The sequence below is a fragment of the Emys orbicularis genome, chromosome 16 (genome assembly GCF_028017835.1).
Source record: "Emys orbicularis isolate rEmyOrb1 chromosome 16, rEmyOrb1.hap1, whole genome shotgun sequence".
Taxonomy (NCBI): Eukaryota; Metazoa; Chordata; order Testudines; family Emydidae; genus Emys; species Emys orbicularis.
In genome coordinates, this window is record NC_088698.1 from 23,061,185 (window position 1) to 23,077,847 (window position 16,663).

The 16,663-nt window shown below is 45.3% G+C and overlaps 1 protein-coding gene across 1 annotated transcript in view; it reads right to left on the bottom strand.

Moving 5' to 3' along the window:
- TMEM132C (transmembrane protein 132C) overlaps positions 1 to 16,663 on the bottom strand; it is a 213,259-nt gene that overhangs the window by 117,638 nt on the left and 78,958 nt on the right. The window contains exon 3 of the mRNA XM_065417982.1: positions 14,220 to 14,366. Coding sequence (XP_065274054.1) covers positions 14,220 to 14,366 — 147 coding nt within the window. The remainder of the gene's footprint in view (positions 1 to 14,219; positions 14,367 to 16,663) is intronic.

The following is a 16,663-nucleotide window of genomic DNA, read 5'->3' on the forward strand; positions in this document are numbered from 1 at the left end:
ATCTATGTCTAATCAAACTGAATACAGATAATCTCACCCTCAGAGATGCTTCAGTAATTTTTTTCCTCAGACTGGACACCTTCCAGGCCTGGGCACAATTCTTTCCCCGGTACAGCTCTTGTTCCAGCTCAGGTGGTAGCTAGGGGATTCTTCATGATGGCTCCTCTCCTTCCTTTGTTCTCTTCCACCCCTTTATATAGCTTTTGCATAAGGCGGGAATTCTTTGCCCCTCTCTGGGTTCCCACCCCCTCCTTCTCAATGGAAAGACACCAGGTTAAAGATGGATTCCAGTTCAGGTGACATGATCACATGTCACTGCAAGACTTCATTGCCCACTTGCCAGAGCATAGGTATACAGGAAGACTTACAGGTAAAACACACCCATCTAAAGACAATTGTCCTGGTTAATGGGAGTCATCAAGATTCCAAACCACCATTAATGGCCCACACTTTGCATAATACAATAGGCCCTCAGAGTTATATTTCATATTTCTAGTTTCAGATACAAGAGTGGTACATTTATACAAATAGGATTATCACACTCAGTAGATTATAAGCTTTGTAATGATACCTTACAAGAGACCTTTTGCATGAAGCATATTCCAGTTACATTATATTCACTCATTAGTATATTTTTATAAATCCATATAGACCGCAGCGTCACAAAGTCTAGTTCCCTTGGGTCAGATTCCTGTGGTTTTTACTAGGAAAAAAGTATTGGGCTTTCTGGGAAAAGGCTCAGATAGGAGAGGATGTATTATACACTGCTGTGTGAAAATGCATTGTCAATATTTGCATATTCACTATTATCCAATTGCATTTTCTATTAAGAGGTCTGCAAATATTACAAGGGGATGCACTTGCCAATCTTAAATGCACCACACCCCATTGTGCCCTGGGTTACACAAAAACAGCCCACTGCAAACAATAGGATTGTATGGGTGTATCTCAGGACAGAATCTGAGTCATTATATATATATATATATATATATATATATATATATATATATATATATATATATATGTAAATGATGCATAATAAGTTGTTTTTCAAACCCACAAAGACCAACTTGATGACAAATGGAGCCGTCCGGCTCCACCATGCCCAGTCACCAGGAGATATATAGTATAATTAAAAACAGTTCAATTTAAACTCTTCCTTCCTCTCCTCATCCCCACCCCATTTATGTGACAGAAACCAACCAAAACCAGAAAATTCATACAAGCATGACATCAACTTCTGTTGGGGAGAGAGACGAGCTTTTGTACTTACGCAGAAGAGCTCTTGGTAAGCTCAAAAACTTGTCTCTCTCACCAACAGAAGTCGGCTCAATAACAGATATTACCTCACCCACCTTGTCTCCCTAATATCCTGGGACCAACACAGCTACAATAACACCGCATACAAATAACTGTGATATCTCTGATGCCTCTGCATGGTGGGTAGATGATGACTGTTTAATGCTGACCCCACATCGGCCAATGCAGTAAACACTCTTTCATCCATAGTCATTTATGTCAAGAGAACTACAGGGATCTCAGATCAGTATGAACTATTATGTAGGCTGTAGTAGTGCCGTGTCCATGATATGTTAGCACCCTTGCTTTTCAAATGAAACAACACAATCTCTGCCTTGATATGTAAAATATGTACTGCAACACACAGCGGGGAGAGTTAACTGGAACCTATTGACCTGAATGTTCAACATCTTTAGCTTTGTCAGTCTGTGACATAGATAGCATGATTTAGTCAAACGGTTTCACAAGCGCTCACATTGTTCTTGCGCTGAAAAGTGCTTCAACAAAACAATGACACCCTTCTGGTATTTGCTCCTTCCGCTTGTGCCATGGCTGAATAGTACAGCAGCATGTAAGATGGTAATGTACGCCCCACACCAGTCTGCAAAGCTTCACACAGGCCACAAACTAGCAAAGGTGTCCATTCTACTGTGTTTCCAGGCAGAGAGATATAACTAAGGGTATGTCTACACCCAGCCGCTAGTTCGGCGGCTGGGAATCAAAGTTCTGGGTTCGACTTATCGCGTCTTGTCTGGACGCGATAAGTCGAACCAGGAAGTGATCGCCGTCGACTGCGGTACTCCAGCTAGACGAGAGGAGTACCGCGGCGTTGACAGGGGAACCGCGGCATCGACGGGGGAGCCTGCCTGCCGCGTGTGGACCGAGGTAAGTTCGAACTAAGGTACTTCGAACTTCAGCTACGTGAATAATGTAGCTGAAGTTGCGTACCTTAGTTCGAATTGGGGGGTAAGTGTAGACCAAGCCTAAGCAATTAAAGAACAGAATTAACTTTTCACATGTAGGTTGGTGTGTACTGCAGTGGAGCCAACGTACAGTACAACATGCGAGTTACTCAGCTACCATTTGAGTGGAAGAGCAGACCCTCACATAGGGGCCTTTGCTCAAAACTACATGTTTGTAACCAGAGTTGAATATTAGCAATGAGGCGCTAAACAAACCTCTTTCAGATATATAGGGGATCCTTTTCCTTACCTGTGTGAAATCAGGAGTAATTCCATTCAGCTCAGTGGAGTTACACCTTTGTAAAACTTAGGGTTACCATATTCAAACATTTAAAAAAGAGGACACTCCATGGGGCCCTGGTCCCGCCCCCGGCCCTGCCCCAACTCCGCCCCTTCCCCGCCCCCGCCCCAACCCCACCCCTTCTCCGCCCCCATTCCAACCCCTTCCCCAAAGTCCCTGCCCCAACTCTGCCCCCTCCTCTGAGCACCCCGCATTCCCCCTCCTCCCTCCCGCTCTGATCTTGGTTGGGGGTTGCTAAGTGCTTCCCTGCTCCCCACTCGCCTCCCCGCCCCTGCAGCCTCTGCGCCCCCTGCTCCCCACTCGCCCTGCAGCCTCTGCGCCCCCTGCCTGCCCTGCCCCTGCACCCCCTGCCCCTGCCGCCTCTATGCCCCTGCAGCCTCTATGCCCCTGCCTGCCCTGCTCCTCCTCGCCCTGCAGCCTCTGCGCCCCCTGCCTGCCCTGCCCCTGCAGCCTCTGCACCCCCCCGCCCCTACAGCCTCTGTGCCCCCTGCTCCCCACTCGCCCTGCAGCCTCTGCGCCCCCTGCCTGCCCTGCTCCTCCTCGCCCTGCAGCCTCTGCACCCCCCCGCCCCTGCAGCCTCTGCGCCCCCTGCTCCCCACTCGCCCTGCAGCCTCTGCGCCCCCCCCCGCCGCCTGCCCTGCTCACCCGGCAGAGGGAGAGCTGCGGGCTCCACGTGGACTCTAACACTGCCGGCTGCTCTGTGGGGAAGGAGGGGGAGGGACTCTGGCTGCTAGAGGCCCTAGTGGCTGGGAGCGGCTTTCAATCAGGCCAGGCGTCCAATCAGCCGCACCGCACTCCGCAGGAGGGGAAATCCCGGACATTTCTTCTTGATTAGAAATCCCCCCCGGACGGCCATTTAACACTGAAAAACCTGGACATGTCCGGGGAAATCCGGACGGATGGTAACCCTATAAAACTGGTGTTAGGGAGAGAAGAATTAGGTCCATCAAGTGCATCCTGAGGGTCAGACTCCAACCTTAAACCCTAAAACCACCCTGAGAACCATGCTCTGATTGTGCCATTGAACATTTTTCTGTACTTATAAAATTACTTTCTCAGCCATTCCAGATATATTCTCCTTACAACTAACTGCAACTGGAATGGATTCCATGGGTGAAGTCAATGAAACGTGTTGATATTCAGCTGGAAGAAAAGAAAAGAAAAGAAAAGAAAAGAAAAGAAAAGAAAAGAAGAAATGTCGACTTTTCCCCTAGCTATTATTTTTGGCCCTATCATAGATGCATTAACAGAAAAGGCAGGCAATATGATCTATGAACGGTTGGGTTATTTGTAATGCACAACCATTACTAGCTGCATGTATGCAAATAGCATCACTTGGCTAACTCTGCACAAGAGCAGCTAGAGGTAGAACTTGCGATTCAAATCAAAATCATGGCTGTGCTTGGTGAGCTAAAGGAACAGCCCTACTAATAAAAGGAACCTATACACACACAAGCATAGGTGCCATGCCAGGGATGCACCTGCCCCTAGATTTGACCCTAACTGACCAGTTCTATTAGTCTATCATGACTAACTTGTAACTCTAAGAAATGCTTTGCACATATATAATCAATTTGTGCAGGGCTCATACAATGGTCACCATTACCATGTAGTTGTACAGGAGAGGGAGCGCCAAGGTTTTCCCTTATACTTCGAATATGAAATAACTGTGAAATCTCTGAGGCCTGTGAATGTGAAGCAAGTTACGACATTGTAATGGTGAGCTCTGTAAGTCAATACAGAATCCACCCACCTGTCTCCAGCTCAGCCCATAATGCCCAGGGAACGGCAGGGGTCTCAGACGAATATGTACTATTACTTAAACTATGGTCGGGCACTGTCCACAGTGTGCTAGTTGATACAGACTTGACAGAAGCTAGAGATGGAACAAAGCTTTAAGATCATCTCATTCAGTTCCCTGCCAGTGCAGTAAATTTCCTAGAGCTTTGTCCAGTCCAGTTATAAAAGTCTCAAGCAACCAGACTTCCACCAACTTCTCTTGGGGGCCTATTCCATCCTATGGCTTCCTGTGCTGCAGTCTAAGTCTAATCGGAATAGTTCAGGTGAGATTTATTATTATGGAATTCTTCACGTAGAGAAGTGGAGTGTGCTTCTGTCTATAAGATGCATAATTCAGATTGCTTTAGTGAGCACTAATGGGGATCTTATTCAATCTTTTAGAAAGAGTTGATTTGGGGATTTCCCCCCCACCCACCCAATTTTGCTTCATGCTTTATTGCCTGACTGATTTATTTCCTTTCACTGCTGTGTAAGTTAGAGAGGAAAGCAGAGCTGCTCAACAGCATGATGCCCTGTTGCTGAACTCAGCTGTTTATGGATTCTAGCAGATGTTTCTGCTTCTAAGATTGTAAAAAAAAAAAAACACACACACACCCTGTCTATGCATCGTTTTGTCCCTTATTTTCCACCTCTTCCAAATCACAAGGCAGCATTACCATAGCTGCGAAAATATCCCCAAATATGCCAAGTGACACGGATAAATAAGAGCTGACCTGAACTAAAATCAGAACTTGTGCTTTTATGTGCAAAGAGGAAAATAAACAGAAGTGTCAGTCCAGGAAAGTGCCGCACCACAGAGAGATTTTCCTAGATAACCTAGTTAACAAAGACAGCTTATTAGAGGCGAAGATGCAGGGGACTGCAGCATGCAAGTGGCAGTAATGGACTGGCCTTCCGCAGGACATGCAGGTGACAGTCAGACTGCTGCTCTATGCATGCCAAGAGCTCGGTAAAAAACACACCCACCAAACAGACGTCATTTGGGCCCCAGGTTGGAAAGCAGATAGAAAGTACATTTTCTAGTCACTCTGAAAGATGCTTATTTTGTTAAAAATCAAAAGCATCATCTCACCCTAGACTTTGTAATTTACAGTTATTATTGAGTCAGTCTCTCAATATGGAATGGATATAAAGTCATGCCATTCTTGTGTGATTGCACAATCCGATTCAATTTAGTATATTCTACTGTGTGCGCTATTTACATACTAATGAAACAAAACAACGATCAGAATACATACAGCCAGAATGGAATGCGAGGATGGTAGCCAGGAGGAACTGAGGTCTCTAAGCCGGGCCAGGATATTACATGCGATAGCCAAACCACAAAAGGTTTAAATCATTTGGTTTGGATAATCACCTAAAAAGCTTTTCCGAACTATCCAAAGCTGCTGAGCCAGCAAATCTAAGCAGAAAATCTCCTGAGAAGGGGCTTTTTTGTGAAGTTTCTAGGTGGGCCAGAAGTGCCCTAAGACCAACCTGCCTTGCGGTTCTTCAGCCCTTCTGCTTCCAGACAGAACCAGCAATTGCAGAGGAGGCAAATATAAAATATAAAGTGTGTATTGAACTTTTGGAACCTGCTAAGAGATCATGGATGGTTCTTATTGTATCCAGTCCAGTTTGCTCATCCCCAGTTATTATTTTCTTCTCTATGAACCCACACAGCACCAGCCCGGCCCTTTGACTAAGGCAAGGCACTCTCCCATATGCAGGCTGGGAGTGGTGTTTCCAACAGCACTCAGCATTGGGCCCACCTCTGCTCCAATGGGAGCTTGACTATTGACTTCAAGGCCAGCAACGATTGCTTTTGAAAATCCCATGCTGGTCTATGATGCCCTATTTTGACCTTTAAAGAGAAGGGAATGAATGGAATGCAGCAGCCAGAAGGAAGAAACCACTTTTCCTTTGGTATCCTCTGTACCAGCTAGGCCAGTGATCCTCAAACTTTTTACCTTGCGTCCCCCCCCGCCCCTTGCTTCACCTCCCCATTGAGCTGGGAGCGGGGCCGTGGCCCGGGAGGGGGGGGATGCAGACAGGGGCAACGAAGCCAAGAATGGGGCCACAGCTGGGAGCGGGAGTGGACTTTTGGGTAGGGGCTGAGGCCTGCAGCCGAGGCTGGGTGCAGAACCCTCGGGCGCAGGGCGGGCAGCTGGGACCATGGACATGGGGCCAGGGCCGGGGCCAGGAATGGAGCTGGGCGTTGCTCCCTCCCCACCCCCTGTGGGGGCTGGTCCAGGCCCCAGCCATGCCCCCCTCCAACATTACTCCGTGCCCCTCTAGGGGAGTGCACCCCACAGATTGAAGACCTCTGAGCTAGGCAGATCCTATTTGTCTTTTGCCTTGGCCTGAACCTTTTCTAATAACTCAGGCCATATAAATTTATGTCGGATTCCATGTGAAGACCAGGAGAAACTCCTGATAGTAAACAGCTGTTTAAAAGATAAGTCTGCTTGCTCACCCTCCCATCTACCTCGGAGGGTTGCAGCTTGTTGCCATGAGAGCTGCGGTGGTTATTATTACGCTGACGTTTGATACGTCCGGAGCCGAATCAGTCAAAGTATGGAACAGAAAGGGTAACGTAGCCTCAGCAAAACACTCATTTCACATGGACTCCCACAGAATTTACTTTTCCTTAACGCTCAAGAGAGCGCCCCTTGACACTGCTTTAGTCTTGCTTTGCTGGCCTGCTGCCCCGCCGCCCCACCACAAGCTCCAAAGAAGCCAGAGAATGAAAAACAGACCTTCTCCAGCAAGACAGCAGGTGCATGCACCTACTTAGCATCTATGGCGGGCATAAGGGCTGGGGCTACAGTCGCTGAACATACCCCTGATTTTCCTCGACCTTAGAAATAGATTGCTTCCTTCCCTGATACGGGAAGAGTTCAGGGGGCTTTATACCCCGCGATCCTGCCTAGATGAACACTCCAGACATTTACAGCAGCGAGAGAGCGTCCTCACGAAAGCTTCCTTGGGGAAGCAACCTTGTAACCCTAGACTTCTGTGACCTAGAAAACACGCTATTACAATGTGCATCTGGCTGCTCCTCCGCCGTCTGTGCAGATGTCCTGGCACTCACATGATTCATTGGAGGATTCTTTGCCGTGGTTTGCCCTGTATAAGGCACTGGGGGTGGGGGGAGGGGTTAACCCTAAATTGCAGAGAAAACAGGCAGAGAGAAATTCAATGAGGTAAGGAAATAAAAGGGGAAGGGAATACTTTTAAAGCCGCAGATAAGGATTTAGCTGTGTGATTTCTACTGATGTTAAGGACAGATACACAGGTACAATCCCATGTGTCACTCTGAGCAGACAGATTCACTTCACAGTACAACTCAGGGATGACCAACACTGGGAGCTCTGAGGGTCACACTGGTACCTTGCCAGTAGCCCAAGGGCTGCACCCAATTTGCACTTAAATGTGCATAATATTTAAAAGAAAATATTCAGCCAACCATGTTTGCTCATGCGCAACCTCCTGGATAAAGGAATGGAAATTGTTAGTCACGTGGGTTCATCAGCAGTAAAAACCTGAGGCCGCTCAGCTTTTTCCCATGGCTAACTAGCCAGTTTATGCATACAAATGTTTGCAGGCACAAATCCAGCATCTGTTGTAAATTTACCCCATGAAATCCTGTGGTCTTTTCCCATTGCCTAATATCACAGCAGTGGTACGTGCCATCCCGACTCAAGTACCCCACAGAAGAACAACTCCAGAGAGAAACCCTGATCCTTAAGCACCAAACATCTGGATACCCAGTGCAAGCAGCAGCGATCCCTGATCAAACCTCGGTGTTTTCAGGTCAGTGGGTGGCTTAATTCACTGCCACCAGGCCTCTGAGCTTTGTGAGATTCCTGGTTAATTGATCACAAACTGTGCAGGCTGGAGAGGATACAGGCTCTAAAATAATACCTTGGTATGTGAGAAGGTGAATGTTGGAGGGGACTGCTTATCTCCAGGTGAAATATAAAGCCAGAAACACAAACCATCACCCAATGTGTTACTACTTTGAAACACGCTGATCATATGCCCTATTTTTTTAATCACAAGAGCACTTTTGTTTCATGCTTGAGTCACTTGATCTATAGCATCATATGAGGCCAAGGACCTGCAGAGAATTCTAATGGCTTTTTTGGTTTCCTCTGCATCCTGATGATATGAAATGCAACTCAGTAACATCATCAGCTCATTCTGTACGACTGCAGAGATTCTCAGCCTGTTAAAACGATGTGTTATGTGTGTTGGGGGATGGGACTAAATGACTGTGACACAGTCTGATATGTGAGCGGGAAGCACTCTCCCCGAGTATGGCTCTTTATTAGGCAGATGGCTAGAGAGCGATAAATCCACAGGTCCCTCAAAGGTTCAGAGCCAAGGGGATGAAGCGTTACATTGTAGCAGTTTTCCATCAGGTCAGTTTTTCTAACAAGTTTCTTCATTCTCCCACACTCACTTCCTCTACCCAGTTAGATACACAACCAATGTTAGACAACAAAGCAGGATTCCCTTACAAGCACCAAGTGACTCCTTGCCACCACTGACTGCTCTGACTCTTACACACACACACACACAAAATGGAACAAATTCATCCTTGCACTGGCCCAGATACCAGCACAAGGATGGAAGGAAGGCAGTTTGTGACTGCCTCATTCAGGCACTTCGAGGGCTCTATCAGCTTCCATATCAAGCCAAAGTAGCCCTTAGTTGCATCCTGGCTGCAATGGTCCCTAGGGGGCCTTTTGAGAGGACAGAATCTCCAGAGCACAGGCTTTCCCAGTCAAGTCCCGTTCCACATTTTCTCAATGTCCTCTACTCTGATGCTGCTCCACCTTCCACTCCACCCCCTGATCTGTCCTGGAACACCTTGTGTCTGGGGTTGCTGTCCGTCCCCCTTCTGCACTGAGGCTATTCCCAGGGAGCATGGGGAAGGCCTTAAACTGGCCATATGTCCCTAGGCTGGTGCTAAGAACGGCAGGGAGATGATGCACCAGGATCAGGACATTTAAGTAGCTAAGACAGCAACCAAAATCTGCTCATCTATCTTTAGGACACATTTCAGTTCAGCCAACTGTCCCCTGGAAAAGAGAACCGACAAGGGACACGAACTGCAAAAGGAGTTGTTTATGTTCCACTCCCCCTAATCAATAGGTTGTTATCTTAATCACAAGTCAAATGGAGCTCAGAATAGGTTATCATAGAATCATAGAATCATAGAATATCAGGGTTGGAAGGGACCTCAAGAGGTCATCTAGTCCAACCCCCTGCTCAAAGCAGGACCAATTCCCAACTAAATCATCCCAGCCAGGGCTTTGTCAAGCCGGGCCTTAAAAACCTCCAAGGAAGGAGACTCCACCACCTCCCTAGGTAACGCATTCCAGTGCTTCACCACCCTCCTAGTGAAATAGTGTTTCCTAATATCCAACCTGGACCTCCCCCACTGCAACTTGAGACCATTGCTCCTTGTTCTGTCATCTGCCACCACTGAGAACAGCCGAACTCCATCCTCTTTGGAACCTCCCTTCAGGTAGTTGAAGGCTGCTATCAAATCCCCCCTCATTCTTCTCTTCTGGAGACTAAACAATCCCAGTTCCCTCAGCCTCTCCTCATAAGTCATGTGCTCCAGACCCCTAATCATTTTTGTTGCCCTCCGCTGGACTCTTTCCAATTTTTCCACATCCTTCTTGTAGTGTGGGGCCCAAAATTGGACACAGTATTCCAGATGAGGCCTCACCAATGTCGAATAAAGGGGAACGATCACGTTCCTCGATCTGCTGGCAATGCCCCTACTTATACAGCCCAAAATGTCGTTAGCCTTCTTGGCAACAAGAGCACACTGTTGACTCATATCCAGCTTCTCGTCCACTGTGACCCCTAGGTCCTTTTCTGCAGAACTGCTACCTAGCCATTCGGTCCCTAGTCTGTAGCAGTGCATGGGATTCTTCCGTCCTAAGTGCAGGACTCTGCACTTATCCTTGTTGAACCTCATCAGGTTTTTTTTGGCCCAATCCTCTAATTTGTCTAGGTCCCTCTGTATCCGATCCCTACCCTCTAGTGTATCTACCACGCCTCCTAGTTTAGTGTCATCTGCAAACTTGCTGAGAGTGCAGTCCACACCATCCTCCAGATCATTAATAAAGATATTAAACAAAACCGGCCCCAGGACCGACCCTTGGGGCACTCCGCTTGAAACCGGCTGCCAACTAGACATGGAGCCATTGATCACTACCCGTTGAGCCCGACGATCTAGCCAGCTTTCTATCCACCTTACAGTCCATTCATCCAGCCCATATTTCTTTAACTTGGCGGCAAGAATACTGTGGGAGACTGTGTCAAAAGCTTTGCTAAAGTCAAGGAATAACACATCCACTGCTTTCCCCTCATCCACAGAGCCAGTTATCTCATCATAGAAGGCAATTAGGTTAGTCAGGCACGACTTCCCTTTGGTGAATCCATGCTGACTGTTCCTGATCACTTTCCTCTCCTCTAAGTGTTTCATAATTGTTATGTTATTGGGCACCTAGGCACTGTTGGGTTCAAGCTGCTTCTGGCAACAAAAAGTCACTCTGTTTTAACGGTGGAATCTTTCTTGATGAGCAGAAGGTAATGTGCTATGGCCTTGGGGTTTCAGAATACAAGTTTATGGAGCCTGGGAACGTGTGGTTTACCTAAATTCTCAGGAGTTCATAGTACATCATTTTAAATAGGAATAAAATACACCCCCTCATGTTTTTTGTTATTGTGTATCAGGCACTAAGCTAACATGAATATGAATATACAGTCCTTGTCCCTGAAGAGCTTACAATATAAATACACAAACAACATACAAAAGGGTGGGGGGGGAGGATGCAAGAAAAAGCAAAGTGACTCAAGGGGGAAATTAACAGCATCTAGTCACTTCCACAATTGTTTAGGTTTTATCTGGTTTTTTTTTGTTTTTTGTTTTTTTATTTAAAATCCGTTTTGTTTCATCCATGCTTCTTTGAAGGACAGCAGTAGTGTTTACAGGCCCTTAGGAAGGTATTATCTCCTAGTTCAGCAAAGCACTTGAAATCAAGGGTGAGTTTGTGCTTGTGTGCTTTGCTGCATCAGGACCTTAGTTTTAAGGAATCTGAAAGAGCAAAGTGTGGTGGTGTAGCAAATAAGGGATTCCAGGTGATGGGGGCTGCCTGGAAGAAAGGCATAAAGGGCAGATTTTCCTATGTGTGTGCTCGACAAAGTCATTGCAGCACCAGCACTCTATCATCACATCATGATTTCGCAAAGAAACCCTGTGGATCCCAGTGAACAATGGGATGCAATCTCATTTTGCTGGCCCAGACTAATTTTCAGGAGACCGTATTTCGTAGTACACCGAGAATCAGGATGGTTCTACCAAACTGGGGCTGCGTAACTGCCCAAGGGGAGAACCAATTGTTCTTTAGGTAGGTTGCAAAGCCGGGGGAAGACTGTACAGCTTTCAAAGGCCTCTCCTCCTCTCTCCCTGCTAAACTGGTTCTCTGAGCTTTACTGGAACGGAGCTGATCGTGCTAGGAGGAAAAACACTATACTGTGCATCTGGCTATTATCTCCACGGCAAGCTGTGTGAACAGATCCCATTTTCGTAACACAGCTGAGAAATAAAAATCTTTATTTGCTTCGTTTTAACAGCCCTTTTGCACCGATCATGGAAAACATCTTTCTCTGCTCAAATAAGTTTACAAGTTCACTGAGTTTCAGCAGGAGAAGCTTAAACTACGTGGAAGCTGAAACTCCCAAGCAGAACCTCACATTTTCTAATCTGACCTTACCCACCAGAATGTTTTACATTGTACAGACAAGCTACATTGCTACGCTACTTTGAAAAAACTGGTGGCAATTCAGAAAGACTCCATTAGAGGCCTGAAATCCTCAGCCAAATTAAATTAGCTTAATAGAATATTTGTGCTTTGCACCGAGAGGGCTCCAAATGACACTCAATAACAATCATAATGTCCATCGCTCGGCATGCATCCCCCATGGAAAATCAGTACAGAGACACCTAACTGGCACTCATTGTGTTCAGTGAGGAAATCCCATTAATACAGCTTCATATAGTAAAAGCTGTATTTCAGTACATTAGCTGGCATATACTTCCACAGTGGTTGAAGAGCTAATGGCGTCAAGGTTTCGGTCTATCCAATTCTTCCTAATGCATTAATATTCCATTCAAACCTAGCCCAGTCATGCTTTTGAAAGAAAAGGGCTATTTACATACGCAAATGCAAGAGGTGTTAATTAACACATTCACTTTTATTTGCATAATCAGTGTTAAAAATATTTTTATAGGTTAATTAGACATGATGCAAATTGGATTAAGAAGATTTAATTTGGGTTTTGATAACCTGAGTATTATATTTCCACAGCTGTAAATACATTTGGCATTATACGCTGGTTCTAAAGCCCTGGTTTGCTTTTCAAACACCGTTATTTGGCCGGCTTAAATGATTTATTCTTCCTCTTTTCTCCTGCAAACTCTCTATTGCAAATCCCACTAACTGCAGTGATATCTAGCGGAGATGGATTGAGCCAGTAAGCCGCTCATGGCAACAGATGTTTCAACACTTTATGCAAGTCTACCATTTGCTATGCACTCTCGTTGTCCGGGCACAGAGTAAAAACATGATTACAACTTCCTCAAACTCCCCTGTGCCTGAAGGAATAGCGCACAAATCTTCAGACCAATTGCAGGGGATGTCACAAACCAAGCTAAGGTGGATTGAATTTTCATGACCCTCTGCAACAAGGTTGGGCTAAGACTTGAGGTAGTAATGAAACACCAACCCAAGCAAGCATCACATGGTTTTATATGGATCATACATTTGCACGGATCTAATACACAGGAGAGCAGTAAGCATTCGTTATGGTAATATGCAATGAGAGCCAAACTAGCTTCCATTGAAACATATGATATAATTCTTATTGTCTGAAATGGGAGAAGACTCGACCTGAGAAACAGTCACAAACGGGTATGTTACAGCTGGATTAACTCTTAACAAAAACATACAACACAGAAACATAGGAATTGCCATTCTGAACAAACCAGTGCTCCCTGGAGTCCAGTATTCTGTCTCTGACAGTGGTTAGTACCAGATGCGTCAATAAAAGGTACAAGAAACACTGCATTGGACACAGGGTGGATTTCTTCCTATGCCCAGGCAGTTAGTGGTTGGCTTATGCCCTAGAGCATCAGCATTTATACCTCATCTGGTTTTATCTTATCAAATGTACTCATTATCCATACAAGTTTCTACGCCTCATGGTGAGAAGGAAGGCAGACTCCTCCTCCTGGTATATCTCAGAGTGGCCCAACCAGGCACAGAGGACTTCAGGCTGGAAAAATTCTGGGAGAAAATAATTGTCCACATACGGCACAAAACCAAACCACACCACACCACCCAAACGTTTTTCTATTATACTGAACATTGTCAATACCGAAAGCTTTGCATGAGGATCCCACACTAATGCTTATAAGTTATCAAGGCTCATTATAGAAGAGTTCATTGGCGACTTGATGGACCAACCACGGACAAAACAAGGTCAAAGCTATCAAGCCAGACAAATCTATGCTCAGTAAAGACCTTTCAAAGACATTCATGCTGAAAAAAAAACAGCTCTATTCTATTCATTTCAGCTTAAACTGAGGAGTTTTATTGTCTGAAAAGTGAGATGCCCAGTTATAGATCAGCAGATGGTGCCGTAGTTAACATAAGTGTCTCCAGATTTCCAGGCTGTAAGTTTAATAGCTCTACTAAGTAGTGGTTAACATGAGCCCTCAGTCTTTCAAGCAATGGATGGCACCGGGGATATAAATGAGTGTAATGCTGAGCAGATGTGAGCGTTCTTACCTGTTCCTTGAATTTGGTGCTATCCTTTGACAGCTAACGGTCGTGGTTGAATGTTTTCCACCATTCCCCACCTCCTGCTTCACGTCCCATTGCCGGGGATCGCTTGTCTTCGCGCTCAGAATATTCACGCCCTTCTTCACCTTGGCCCTGTTGGGAGCAGCGATTGTGAAATATTTAGAAGAGGGTAATTCATGACTGTGGCCTTCCTAATGTAGCTCAAAAAAATTCAATAGATCAGCATTAAGGAAAGCATTGAAGGTGTTTTTAAATCCATTTGAACCTGGTAAAGATAGCAGGAGGGATAACATTAACGCAGACCAAAAAAAAAAAAACACGAGGAGTCCTTGTGGCAATGTTAGGTCAGTCTTGGTAAAGCACCCCCATCCTTTCACGTATTTATACCTGCTCCTGTATTTTCCACTTCATACATCTGACGAAGTGGGTTCTAGCCCACGAAAGCTTATGCCCAAATAAATGTGTTAGTCTCTAAAGTGCCACAAGGACTCCTAGTTTTTTTTGCTGATACAGACTAACACGGCTACCACTGAAACCTGTCATTAATGCAGACCTGAGCTTTGTCTACCAATGGCAACCTTTTAATTTTATTGAAAGGATAAATTAACTATATTTCCATAGTCTCAGACTTTAAGGCCAGAAGGGACCATCATGATCACACCATCTTCATGTTGTGAAGCTTTTTGAGAAAGCCAGGTTCTCTGGGGGTGGTTTATGACAGCAACTGTGAATGTAAGAAAATTTACACGCTGGATTTGTTCCCCCATTTCTGCAAAAATTCCCCACTTAGGGAGAAATTTGCGGAACACCCACACAAAGTCCTAGGAACCCAAACTTAGGCTATGGCTACTACAGGGCATACAGCGGCACGGCTGCATCGAAGCAGCTGTGCCACTATAGTGCTGCTAGTGCAGATGCTTGAAGCTGGTGGGAGAGAGCTCTCCTGTTGACTTACTTACTGCAGCCCCCGCGAGTGGGGGTAGATACGGCAGTGGGAGAAGCCCTCCCGCTGACATAGCGCTGTCCACACCAGCGCTTAGGTCGGTGTAACTTACATTGCTCAGGGGGTGGCTTATTCACACCCCTGAGTGACATAAGTTATACTAACATAAGAGGTAGTATGTACATAGGCTTAGATACATCATAGGAGTCTCATTTGGACTCTTTCCACTGGCATGGATTTCAGTAGCAGCTCTTTGAAGCAACCTTCTTCCTTCCTTCTGATATACTTGTAGTTCTGTGGCATTAATAGTGGATTGGTTCATACTCTTGCTTTTTGTCTTTTGGGTCCTCTCATTCTATAATGCCATTCTAAGGAGATTCTCTTTTGAAAACTTTACCATACAAAGAACGTAATCTATTGATTATAGCTGGGGTCTGTATTTTCATTTCTGCCATGGATTTGCTGTGTGACCCTGGACAAGTTAGTTAATCTCATTCTATGCCTCTAATAACATCAGCACTGGATGTTGTCAGGTTTAATTAAAGAGAGTTTATAAAGTGATTGAAGATTCTCTTAAGTGCAAAATTTATGACTCCAATTTCGGTGACAATCAATTTTCATTACAGGACATCAAGATTGAGAGAGACCTATCCATCTACATAGGCACTGATACAGTTCCCATCTCCAGAGCACTTGTGAGCTCACAAAAGTCAGAGTTGGATTCTCGTACATGTGTGCAGGGGATAGCAGTCAATTACAACAACTTGATTTTGCAACAGCCTGGCCCTAGCATTACTTATTGCAACCTAAGTCCTGTTCTAACTCATGCCACTGGTGTATTGTCCTTATGGGGCTTACCTCAGTGGAAGCCTGGAGGAAAGGGGATAGAGCACAATGGAAAATTAGGCTCTGAAGACCAGATTTTAAAAGGTTATTAGGCACCTAAGGATGCAGATACGTGGTTCTGAAAATCCCAGGAGGCACCTAAGGGCCTAACTCCCACTGAAATCAAATTTTCGTTTCACCAAAAAAATTGAAACATTTTCCATTTTGGGTCGACCTGAAACTATTTCCCCCCCAATTCTTCAGTTCGTCACAAACTGAAAAATCAGTTATTCTAACAGCTCTCCTTCGGGTATTTATTAAGGTTTTTTTTAATATTTGGTCAAATTCTTAATTAAAAAAATAAGCCGTCCTGGCACTGAAATTTGCCTGGCACTGAAATTTGATAAAACCTCTGAAATCCATATCTGAAGAACACCCACTGCTTAAGTGTTAATAACTCACCAAAGAAAGAGAGGTAAAGATCTTCAACCTAGACCTTTTGTGCCTCTTCCACTTGAAAACGGCTTTGAAATGGCACAGTGTCAGTTGAAATCGGATTCACGATGTTTGAATTTTGATTACGATTACAATTTCCTCAGGAGTTACAAATTGCTCTTTCAACCATGGAGCTCGAAATAGTCAATGGATGGACTCTTGTTTA